The sequence below is a fragment of the Octopus sinensis genome, linkage group LG7, assembly GCF_006345805.1.
Source record: "Octopus sinensis linkage group LG7, ASM634580v1, whole genome shotgun sequence".
NCBI lineage: Eukaryota > Metazoa > Mollusca > Cephalopoda > Octopoda > Octopodidae > Octopus > Octopus sinensis.
In genome coordinates, this window is record NC_043003.1 from 12202025 (window position 1) to 12215474 (window position 13450).

General features: G+C 35.0%; 1 protein-coding gene across 11 annotated transcripts in view; it reads left to right on the forward strand.

Moving 5' to 3' along the window:
• The window catches only part of LOC115213920 (liprin-beta-1), a 488566-nt gene that overhangs the window by 52509 nt on the left and 422607 nt on the right, over positions 1–13450 (forward strand). For all 11 annotated transcript variants that reach the window (XM_036504518.1, XM_036504513.1, XM_036504519.1 and 8 more), the window contains exon 2: positions 2906–3294. In XM_036504518.1, the coding sequence (XP_036360411.1) occupies positions 3117–3294 (178 nt within the window). In that variant the 5' untranslated portion in view covers positions 2906–3116. The remainder of the gene's footprint in view (positions 1–2905; positions 3295–13450) is intronic.

Sequence of the window (13450 nt, forward strand, 5' to 3'; positions counted from 1 at the left end):
AGAAAAATTTAATTTTAGATTTTTAAAATTTAGCAGCAATATATCATGAAAGAGCAATTTTAACACCCGCAAAATTTGTTAACATCACTTTTCCTTTATTTCTCGAAATGTCAAAATTTTGTTGCTCCACTGTAATTTGACATAATGCAACCATATTTTAGATGGTTAAAATGGATGTTCCAGGATGTAATTGCTTCAACACATAATCTCAGATAAGTCACTGCTAAACAAGCACATCTCAAAATCCATGCCTTTACGTCACATGATAGCTACTGAAGCCAGAGCAATTTTCCCATTTCATGAAGACACGAACAAAACTGAAAATATCTTCATAATTTGGTAGCTTTCCTGAATCATAAAAGCCTGAATGTAGCAGAGAAAATTTTCATAATTTCCTTCAATGAAAGACTGGAATTTTTGACAGCCAATACATATTTAATTTTCTTAGCTCTCTCACTGGTGAGTTTAGATGACCAAATGTTGAAACTCCAAACTATAAGATAAGTCACAATACATATATTTTTATGTAATTTGTAAATGTAATGTCTATAAAGACAACATAGTTACATCTAATACAAAAACATATTGCTAAAACTTCTAAGAGTATCAGCAAGTAAATGACTATATCACAGCTACATATAATCACATATTCTGTATTTTTTGGGTTTTTTTTGTTTTAAGAGATTAAGATGATATATATTTGGTATTATTAGAAGTGTGGAGGTGCAATGGCCCAGTGGTTAGGGCAGCAGACTTGCGGTCAGAGGATCATGGTTTCAATTCCCAGACCGGGCGTTGTGTGTGTTTATCGCGCAAAAACACCTAAAAGGTCCACGAGTCTCTGGCAGGTGGTGGTGGCGACCCCTGTTGTACTTTTTCGCCACAACTTTCTCTCACTCTCTCTTTTCCTGTTTTGTGAGTAACACTGTGATGGACTGGTGTAAAAAAAAAAAATTATTAGAATTAAACCTTTTTAACAGGTTTCTCAATATCTGGAGATATGTTTAAATTTTCTTTTTTCTTGCCAGCCTCGTCTGGCACCTGTGTCGGTGGCACATAAAATCACCCACTACACTCTCGGAGTGGTTGGCGTTAGGAAGGGCATCCAGCTGTAGAAACACTGCCAGATCTGACTGGCCTGGTGCAGCCTTCGGGCTCCCCAGACCCCAGTTGAACCGTCCAACCCATGCTAGCATGGAATGCGGACGTTAAATGATGATGATGATGACTGCATTTTTGTCAAGCCTCTTAATATATTTATTCATTTCATAAATATCAAAGATTTATTTTTATATTTTTTCCTTTTTTTTTTTTTTTACTTTTTCTATTTTTCCCCTTATTTGGAAGATTATGGTTGAGTTATGAAAGTGCGAAGTTAGTAAATTTAGAAGTAAAAATAGTTTAGAATAAGAGGCCATGTGCTGCAAAAAGAAGAGAGTGAGAAAGTATCACAAAGTGAAGAGAGAGAGAGAGAAAGAAAGAGAGGTGAGGAGAATGATTGCTGACAGAGATAAGGTGCATTAATATTGTTGCTGGTACTGGCAGAACTACTACTCTGAGAATTAGGGACCAAGTCGATGAAAAGTTGGTCTACCAAATATCAAAGTTGAAGGTGGCAGGTATCCTACAGATAGCAATAGCATAAAAATATTACCCTTTAGACAGCAGTTTAATTCAGCCAAGCAAAACTTCAATAATTTATTACTCTTTTACTTGCTTTAGTCATTTGACTGTGGCCATGCTGGAGCACTACCTTTAGTCAAATAAATCAACACCAGGACTTATTCTTTGTACGCTTAGTACTTATTCTATCTGTCTCTTTTGCTAAGTTATGGGGATGTAAACACACCAACACTGGTTGTCAAGCAGTGTTTGGGGTGACAAACACAGACACTCAATATATATATATATATATATATATATATATATACGATGGGCTTCTTTTAACTTCCGTCTACCAAATCTACTCACAAGGCTTTGGTTGGCCCGAGGCTATAATAGAAGATACTTGCCCAAGGTGTAATGCAGTGGAACTGAACCCAGAACCATGTGGTTGGGAAGCAAGTTTCTTACCACACAGCCATGCCTGCACCTGTGAGAAAATGTTTAAAATTTAAAAAAAAACAAAAAATACAAAACTAGTTTCATGGGGTAGAGAAAAAAAAAGTGTTTTTCAACCCACATAATCATTCTCTGTTATGATTTGTGTTGATTATACACAACTGAGGACTAACACTACTCTTTCAAGAGTCTACCAAAAATTTTCCAATGTGAAAAGAAAAAACAAGAATGAAGAAATTTAAAAAAAGTAACTTTAAAATGTTTAATTTAATATTATCTTTGCTCCCATTAAGGCAGAGAAGAGCCCCTACCTCCACTAGCAACTCTTGAATATTTGATCATATACTACCAAAGAATGAGAAGTTGATAACATTTTTGCATTCTAAATAAATGTGTTTCACATATTGAGAAGACAGGAAATATTCCAGCCATATTGCTATTTCTTGAAATACATTACTGACCACTTGTCATTTAATATTTCCTCGTTTTGATTGCATGCTACTCAGGACAAATTGCTTAAGGGCTATATGGTTGCCAACAAAATTAGAACTAATTTTTTTTTTGTTTTTTGTGAAGGAAACTCTAAAAAAAATTATACACTTACATATCTCTTTGTATAATCATGTGATTATACAAACCACATTCTGCTAGGAAATTCTACCTCATCCATAATTTGAAATATGCAGCAACAAAAACAATCACAAGAGTGATGTACTTTCACTTTATCTGGATATTTAACCTCTCATTAAAATTTAATAGGAACTTTATTTATCTACTGACATATTCAGCACTGCTTAATCTGGTATTATCAATATTAATTGCCTTCATTTTCTTCTCTCCACAGCTGTACTGATGCTATCCAATCTGCAGACCAGTGCTTGATTTCCCTGGACAACAGCAAAAGTCAAAGATATTAAGTTTGAATCCATTTGAAGTTTTCTTCTTTCACTCATCCAACATTAACACAAGCTTTACTACCACTGGAACAGTACACATTAAAGAGCCTCTATTAATTTCGCATTTCTATAATACAACATTCTGCATCAGAATTATTGATGGAATCTTCCCTTGATTCCCCAGGTGGGGAAACACTTGGTCTCATAGGAGGGAGTACGGCACGTCCGTCTACCAATGGTGGTGGCACTATCAATGCAAACAACAATGGAACTAGTTCAAGAGATGGTAGTGATATGCTGGCTGCTGCTCTGGAACAAATGGACAATATTATTGCCTGTAAGTACATTTTTTATCTTTTATCTTTCACTTGTTTCAGTCATTGGATTGCAGCCACGTTGGGACACTGCCCTGAAGGATTTAGTTGAAGAAATTGACTCCAGTACTTATTTGTAAGTCTGGTACTTATTCTATCAGTCTCTTTTGCCAAACTGCTAAGTAGTGGGGACATAAACAAGCACTAGTTGTTAAGCATTGAGAGAGATGATAAACACAAACACACACATGTGTGTGTGTATAACAGGTTTCTACACAGTTTCCATCTCCCAAATTCACTCACAAGTCACTTGTAAGCCTACAACTATTGTATGAGACTAAGGTGACACACATTAGGACCAAATGGTTGCAAAGCTAGCTTCTAAACCAGGCAGCCATGCCTGTGGTTTTATATATTTTTCAATTTTTCTTTTCATTTCTTTGGTTATTCAAGTCTGTAAGGTGATACATGTAGGCTTAATAAGCTTATTAGTGACGATGATGTGTTTAAAACGAGCAGTTTGTAGGGAATCTCTCATAATAAAGGGACAGCTATATCAGGGATATACTTACAACAGGTATGAACTTGCATGCCTAGATTTGATTTATGGTTGAAGTATTTGAGTTGATCTTTCTCATCAAGTCAGTTAACGTCTGTGTATTGTCATCAGCAGCCGCTGCCCATAGCAACAGCAGAATCGTCAACAGTATTACGTTGGTCATTCTAATAACTCATCATTCACAAACCATTAACAGCATCATAGTGACATACTGGCTCTTACCAACAGCCATAGCTATTGCACCAATGCAACTCAAAAGATAACACATCATCATTTATGGTTATGCAGAATAGCCATAGTTCAACAGAACACGAGATGAGTTATGTTGTGACACAACCTCAATTACAACTATTCAGGGGAACAACAATGACATACAGCCCTTTGCATCCAATAGCTTTCAGAGTACTGAATTTTCCACGACAATATTTCTTCACTTCTTTGCTTAACTTTCATTTAAAGTACATGGTAGTGGGGTCATAAATTTATGTATGTATTTTTAAAAACATAAAAACTGCTACTGATTCACTTGTGTGTCTCATGCTTGTTGCATACATATACAGTCTTTCACGTACTCATACAGAATCTCTTGGTTATACACATACACACACAAGGTTAACACATTTTGTAGAACACTGTATTTGTTTCTTTGCCTTTTTAAAAGTTTTTTTATCTCAAAATTGAAGTTTTTTATATATAGAAATAATTTTCTAGTAGACCAGGCTTGTCACAGCCAAATTAATTTATTGACATCTAGAGAATATATTTTCTTGTTCTGTGATTATTATAGACTAGAACTTGTTTTTATAAGTTATTATGCATTTTGTCTTTTGTTTGAATTTATATTTCTACAAGTCCATTGATTTGTGGAATTGTATGATCTTGAGACAACATTCAGGAAAATGGAATCTAGATGAGCCAAAAGATTACTACAGTAAATCATTAAAATTTTGAAGATTTATTGAATGGCTATTTTGCGTTCACATGATTCTGACTGAGAAAGAAGAGTTTTTTCAGAGCCTGGCAATAATAGAATATGCTAATGAAATAAACAACAAAATAACGAATTAAAAATAGGATATTGTAAAAGTGTAGGCAATTTTCAACCAGACCAATATATAGTCTAGTGAATCACTACCAAATGTACTGGCTCTATTGATATGAACTGCAATATATATATAGTTTTATATTTAAGAGATGAGGAATTATGTGCATTATTTACATTATTTACATTCAACGGATATTTGTCCTCATCTTGCTTGTTGTTAACACAACGGTTCGGCTGATATGCCCACCAGCCTTCTTCAGGTGTCTTGGGGAAATTTCTGCCCACGAGCATATGGCGTAGTGGTTAAGAGTGCAGGCTACTAATCCCAAGATTCCGAGTTCGATTCCAAGCAGTGACCTGAACAACAACAACAATGATAATGACAACAACATTGAAAAATATACCTTAGGAAAGAGAACTCAGGTTCGAAATTTCCCCAAGACACTGGAAGAAGGCTGGAGGGTATATCAGCCAAAACGTGTTAACAACAAACAAGATGAGGACAAATTTCTGTTGAATGTAAATAATGTAAATAATGTGCAATATATATATTTATATAATCACATTTTGTGAATAATAGTATTGTTGGTTACAAGTTTTCAACTGGACAGTCACTGATTCAATGCCTCTATGACTGTCAGAGAGGTTGCGTTTTGGGGGAATGGGTCACACTGAAGCATTTTTTCAAAGATTGTTAGATTCTTGTAGAGAGGGAGAAACTAAAGAGGTACAATGTTTGAGAATAATGGAAAAGGCACTGTCAGGGCTTGGAACCTTTCTAGTAGTAGTAATAGTAGTATGGTGTCATGTGCTGTAACAGTGTGTTGCATCATCCAATATTTGGTGATTCCCTACTCCTGGTGGATGACACCATTGCACCACTCAGGCACCAATTTACCAATCCACAGGTCTGTTTTGGGCAGTCATTGCTGGTGAGGTTTTACAAAGGCAGAGTGCAAATCCTACTGCTTTCAGTTGCTTTTTACAATATGCAGAGGAAACATTGGGTCTATTCCTTAAAATGCCAGTAGCCCTGAAGGTATTTTATACTTGGCATGTACATATGCAAGGTGGTGGATCCTGAAGGCTTGAAGGGAATAGAATTGGAGAGAAATTGTTTTTGATATCAAAAAACAAAACAGTAACAAAAACTATTAAGGTTTTCAAAACACTCAACGTTGTTCTTAGCTATGTAGTCACTCCAGAGTTTTAGTTTACACTTAAGTGCATTAATTTTACTTATAAGTTTGAAACATATCGGTATCCTTCATTGCAAGATTAACCTCATTTAAGTATGGGAATATATCAGAAAAGTTTGCCATCTTTTCCTTTTAATACTGATCTTTTAGTTCAAAAGAATATTCTTCATGCAATCTGAAGCAAAGCCAACATTTTTACACTCAGCAGCCAGTGTACTTCAGTAATAAAGTTTTATGCAGACTTCCCATATTTTCACAAAATAAACTTAAGATTCTTGCATTTAGTATTCTCGATTTAATTTTATAGCTAATCAAATCTTGAGGCATATGCTTCATTGCTAGTGCTTGATAATAAAAACACTTGCGAATATTTTCAGAATTCTTATTTTCCTTTTTCATTTTTGCAACAGAACCTGAAAATTTCCCTTATTGTTACTGCAGCTCAGTCATGAATTAGATTAAATATTGCTTCTCCTGTAGCATAACTCTCCGAAGGCTAGTAGATTAAGTCTTCTTGAATGCTACCTTCGTAAATATAGTCGTGTACACTCACAAAACTACTACACCAGCATTGTCACCTGTTGACTTATTCTATTTTTTGAAGTGAATGTTGATCTCAGTTAACCTGTCTTAGTACAGGTTCACATCTGACATTTCATGACAATGTTTTGAAACTGTCATTAGAAAATGGTACGTTATTAGTGTTTTCGCATTCTACCAGATTTTTTGCACTAAGCTTTAAGTTTTCAGCAAATCTATGTGCTTTACATGTTTTTGCTAAACAATAACAAATGTCATATAAAACAAGTAAAGCATTTTTTTTTCTTTTTGCACCAGGAGTGGATGTGTGGTAAGAAGCTTGCTTCCCAACCACATGGTTCCATGTTCAGTCCCACTGCATGGAACCTTGGTCAAGTGTCTTCTACTATAACCTCAGGCCGACCAAAACCTTGTGAGTGGATATGGTAGATGGAAACTGAACGAAGCCTGTCATATATATGCATATATTTGTGTGTCTGTGTTTGTCCCCCACCCCATCATCACTTGACAGCTAATGTTGGTGTGTTTACGTCCCTGTAATTTAGCGGTTCAGTAAAAGAGACCAATAGAATAAGTACTAGGCTTACATAGAATAAGTCCTGGGGTCAGTTTGTTCGACTAAAGGTGGTGCTCCAGCATGGTTGCAGTCAAATGACTGAAACAAGTAAAAAGAGTAAAATAACAGAATTGCTGCTTTTCTTTATTCAAATCTTTTAAATTCAAAATTGTTTTTAGATTTCACTTTAGTCTAACTGGTTTCCAAGTGCTTTTAGAAAACCTTTCTGCATTCAATACATAGTCCCACAATAAGTCTTGTCACCTGATCCTGATGCTGATGCTGAGACCCCCCTTTGGTCATGACTGACCATGGGATTGCACCTAGAAAGTTACCCTCCCAGGCAAAAGTCCAGGCAAGGTTGTTTATGGAAGACCAGCAGTCGCTCATACGTACCAGCCTCTCCTCTCCACACCACCAGTGTTATCCAAGGGAAAGGCAAAGGGGCCGATACAGCTTGGCACCTGTGATGTTGCAACTCATTTCTACAGCTGAGTTAACTGGAGCAGCCTGAAATAAAGTGTCTTGCTCAAGAACACAACACGCAGCCCAGTCCGGGATTCGAGCTCACAACCTCACGATCGTAAGCTCAACGCTCTAACCATTGAACCATGCGCCTTCATGTCTTATCACCAGGCCTAATGAAACTGTAAGCTACAAAAGTTTCATTATGTTGTTTTCATGTGTTGCCCTATTTTGATGTTGGTTTTGAAGATGAACTTGCTGTATGCAGGCCATCAAAAGAGCATTACAGGCTCCTGATCAAAACAGTGCACTGGGCTCCTATATACACAACCACAGCACACATAAATTAACACTGCCCCATCATGCCTAACACTGTCTCATTTTGACCTGGGGAATCCCTGGGCAACTAGCCAGCATGCCCATACCTTGTGATGGCACTGGCTATAATCTCATGCTTTAGCTTATGTTGCTCAAGTTTTATGCATTAGCAATTGATTTATTATTGATTTTTTTTTTTTAAACTATGAATCCACTGGGAGAATGTAAATAGTGTTATTTATTGATGATAGAAAATTATAATTGCCCAAAACATTTATCTTCGAAACATATGCGTTAAGAATAGTAAACTATTTAGTACCATTACTGTGCATAGCTATGCGCATACACAGGTGATGAAAAGTAATGCAGCTGCTCAGCATAGACTTGTGTAAGTTTGTGTACATGCACACACACACACATACAGATTTAATGTAAATTTATTGAGGTTTTTCATAGTAACTTCTGCTTGAATAATAAATACTTAGTTTTTATACAAGAATATTAATTTTAGATATATTCTGTTCCTTGATTTATTGTTGTTTGAACCGAAAGTGATGGAAAATTATTTTACGGTATTAGCTTGAATTGCCAGATTTCGCTAGTTCAGCAGAACATATCCAAAATTAATATTCTTACATTAAAACTGAGTACTTATTATTCAAGGAAGAGTTACTGTAAAAAAAATCTATATCAATTTGTATCAAGTCTGTGTGTGTGTGTCTGTGTGTCTGTCTAGAAGTCTATACTGCACAACTGCATTACTTTTCTACACATGTGTATTTGATTATGTTTGTGTGTGTTGTGTGTGTGTGTGTGTGTGTATGCATGTGTGTGTATATATATGTGTGTATGTGCATGTGTGTGTGTATATATATACGTGTGTGTGTATATATATATATGCGTGTGTGTGTGTATGTATATGCGTATATGTGTGTGTATATATGCATGTGTATATGTGTGTGTGTGAGTGTATGTATATGTGTATGTGTGTATCTACATGTGTGTATGTATTTGCATGTGTGTATGGGTATGTTTATACATGTGTGTGTGTGTATCTGCATGTGTGTGTGTGAGAAAGAGTGAGAGAGAGACTGATGGCTGGATGAGTGTGAATCACTGGATATAGTAGTAGTAGTAGTGGGAGTAGGGGTAACAGACTGAAAGAGTGAGACAGCATTGTTGGTTGGAAAAAAATTGCATGTCTTGTGTATGTCTGTGTATAATCACACTTGTGTGTTGTTCCTTGCTCTAACAGGCAAGTCCTACTTATCTATATACGTGTATCTGTGTGTCAACATGTGTTCATTGCTTTAACAGCATTGTATGTATATCTGTGTAACAGTCATTGTGTTAGTTGTAACAGCTGTAGACTATGTTTCTTTATTCTGATTAGATCATTGATTAGAATAAATCTAAATACAAACATTTTTGAATATGCAATGTTTCATTATAATTATCTAGATACATTTTTAAATTACTAATGCCCGACTGAATAATTTCTCTATAATCAGCTACAGAACCAGTACTATCTGATGCAAAGCCACTGAGTTCTGCAGGACCCAATTAAAGAAATCCTGCTCTGAGAAATAAATGAGTTCATAATGCAAGTGATACAAGAAAAGGGTGGCTTGTAGAGGAATGCAACATACAAAGTATTGTCAATTAATCAAATCCAATTTGTGGCAGATCTAGATTCACATATGACATTTCATGAATATGTTTTCAAACTGTCATTAGAAAATGGAGCATTATTAGTATTTTTCACATTATTTCATATACCATGCATTCTACCTGTTCTTTTGCACTAAGCTTTATTAAGTTTTCTGCAGTTGTATATTTTAATGATCAGTGTGCAAGTATGGTTGTGTGGTTACGAAGTTTGCTTCCTAACTATATGGTTTTGGGTTCAGTCCCACTATGTAGCACCTTAGACAAATGTCTTCTTCTATAGCTCCCCCACCAACTAAAACCTTGTGAGTGAATTTGGTACATGGAAACTGAAAGAAGCTCATTCTGAGTGTGTGTGTGTGTGTGTGTGTGTGTGTGTATATATATATATATATATATATATATATAGGGAGAATTCACAAAAAACAAAAGACAAAGACAGGTGGCGTAGACAGCAAACAGATGTATTAGTATAATGCTCGGGAAGTGAAAATGTCTTTAATGTTTTCAGCCTACGCTCTTCCACAGAAAGAAACAAGGAGAGAAAATAAAGAATGTGTAGTGGCTAGCGATCTGTCATGGCAAATCATGTGTGCAAGCTGCCATTCATATATATATATATATATATATGAATATGTATATATATATATATATATATATATATATATATAAATAAAGAATGTGGAGTGGCTAGCGATCTGTCATGGCAAATCATGTGTGCAAGCTGCCATTCATATATATATATATATATATATATGAATATGTATATATATATATATTATATATATATATATATAAATAAAGAATGTGGAGTGGCTAGCGATCTATCATGGCAAATCATGTGTGCAAACTGCCATTCATATATATATATATATATATATGAATATGTATATATATAATATATATATATATATATATATAAATAAAGAATGTGTAGTGGCTAGCGATCTGTCATGGCAAATCATGTGTGCAAGCTGCCATTCATATATATATATATATATATATATGAATATGTATATATATTATATATATATATATATATATATAAATAAAGAATGTGGAGTGGCTAGCGATCTATCATGGCAAATCATGTGTGCAAACTGCCATTCATATATATATATATATATGTGCGGGTGGCACGTAAAAAGCACCCACTACACTCACGGAGTGGTTGGCGTTAGGAAGGGCATCCAGCCGTAGAAACACTGCCAGATCTGACTGGGCCTGATGAAGCCTTCCAGCTTCACAGACCCCAGTTGAACCGTCCAACCCATGCTAGCATGGAGAACGGATGCTAAATGATGATGATGATGGTGATGATGAATATATGTGCGTGTGTGTATGTTGCTGTCTCCTGGCTTTGACACTGTGTGATAGTTGTCGGTGACATTGTCATGCAAGTAATGACCTTTTTTTCCAATCTTCCATAAAAACCTTTGGTCACAGAGAAATATTACCTTCAAAACAGGTGAGGGTTGGTGATAGGATGCCTGTGAGAGCATGGAAAATTGAATGTTAAATGATGATGATAGTGGTGGTGGTGGTGGTGGCTGCGACGGCGGCGATGATGATGATGATGTATGTGTAAATGTGTACATGCTTGTGTCCCTTTGTTTTGACATTGTGTGATTGTTATAAATGAATGTCATCAATTTTTAATATTTTGTAAAACCATGTCTGGCTATGGGAAAATATTACCTTGCTTGGAAACAGGTATGTGTTGGCAACAGGAAGGGTATCTGACTGTAGAAACTCTTCCTCAGTTACCTCCATCTGACCCTGGCAAGCATCAAAAAGTAAGCATTAAAATGACAATGATTCTAATCTCGTTAATTGTAAGATTCACTGTTATTGTATATAACATTTGTTTTCTAAGAGTTAGATCCTACAGATGTAGGACAACCTATAATATGTTAGCGGAAGCAAGCAAGCATTTTGATTTCATTCCAAGGATGCTTATTTTGTATCCCTATCACTTTGTAGATGGCTAAGATAAAATATATTTTTGAAGTATTTACTAAACTGTTAAATACTCTACGAGGACACTGATTCATTTAGTTTTTTTTCTTCTTTTATTTGTGTATGTGTGGGGGTGGTGTATTATTTTATAATGTGAAAATTTACAAAATCTTTGTCTTTGTCCATGTAAAATTTTACTGTCGAAAATTAAATAATTTAGTTACAGACTTAATGTCTCTTTTTAAACATTAAACATTGTGCCGTCTTTGTTAACTCTAATTAAGTGAGATTCATTAAACACTAAGGTAATTTCATTTAACAATGTTAAAAAATGCTGTTAGATATTGCCAAAATATGTCAGTGTTTTGTGTGACTGTGTGGTGCGAAGAATGACTGAATAATTACTGAATACATTGAAATATATTAGTCATGTTATGTTTATCAGCTCTTTGTATATTTTTTCATTAAGGCTTGTGATCAGTGAAAAGGAAATGAGCAAATTTTGACAGCTAACATTAAAAATTTACAGATTTATAAAATTATTATAGACAAAGAAATATTAAAATATTTTAACCTGTTTCCTACTTCTTGAACTTTGCACTATTATAATGTGGAGATTGTACAGAAACCTGGGTGGTCAACAATATCTATTGGAGCCCATTACATTATTGAGTTCAGATTTTTAGATTTGTTGGAATTGGATTTGTTAACTCTGAAGAGTTGGCAAATATAAATACTATTGATTTACTAATGCTTCCAAACCACATGGTTCTGGGTTCAGTTCTACTGCATGGAACATTAGGCAAGTGGCTCCTATAGCCTCAGGCTGACCAAATCCTTGAGAGTGGATTTGTTTGATAGAAACAGAAAGGAACCTGTCATATATATAAATATAAATGTAATATTCAGGGATCGAGGTGTAGGAAGAAAGTGAGCTTCAAGCAATCCATAGGAAATATAAAAAAACAACTTTCAGGATCAGTAGTGGTTTATTGGGGCAGAAGGTTGTGAATTTTCCCCATATCAAAGTACCATAAGTTGAAAAAAAAAAATCTTATATTTCATGGTTGGCAGCCAGTGTTGCCAGATATGTAACTAAAAATTCAAGAGTTAAGGAATGAAGTAGATAAAATCTGGGCTATACATGTTTCATAGCAAGCGGAATCTCACAAATGGTAAATATCCAAGTGACGTATTTACCGCAGGCTACTCTTCAGGCCAAGGATATCTTGACTCTTGGCCTGTGGTATACACCTTGCTTGGATATTTATTACTTCTGAGGTTCCAGTTGCTATGAAACATATGTAGCCTGGTTTTTATCTATTTCATTCCTTATACATTAATTCCATTCCACATACATAATACAGGGTTGCCCAAAAGTCACCTGACAGTAAATCAGAACCATTTAATTCCAAGATTTATTTATGTTTAACAACTGAATGAATTTAATAAAAGCATCTAAATATGAAACATCATGAAAATTGTTGAAACTGAAGTCCTTCTTGAGCAACACATTTTTCCATTTGAGTCAATACAGAATTACAAATAGCATTTATGGAATTTTTATTTACTGTCATCTGACTTTTGGCCAAACCTGTATATATTATTCGTGTGTTTGTATGCATGTCTGTGTTTGTCCCCCACCATTGCATAACTGGTGTTGGTGTGTTTATGTCCTCATAACTTAGCAGTTCAGTAAAAAAGACTGATAGAATAAGTACCAGGCTTAAAAAATAAAACTACTGGGGTTGATTAGTTTGATTAAAATTCCTCAAGGTGGTGCCCCAGCATGGCCATAGTCTAATAACTGAAACAGATAAAAGATATCTACATTCTAAACTACTAAATGACTTCTCACTTTTAAAACTGT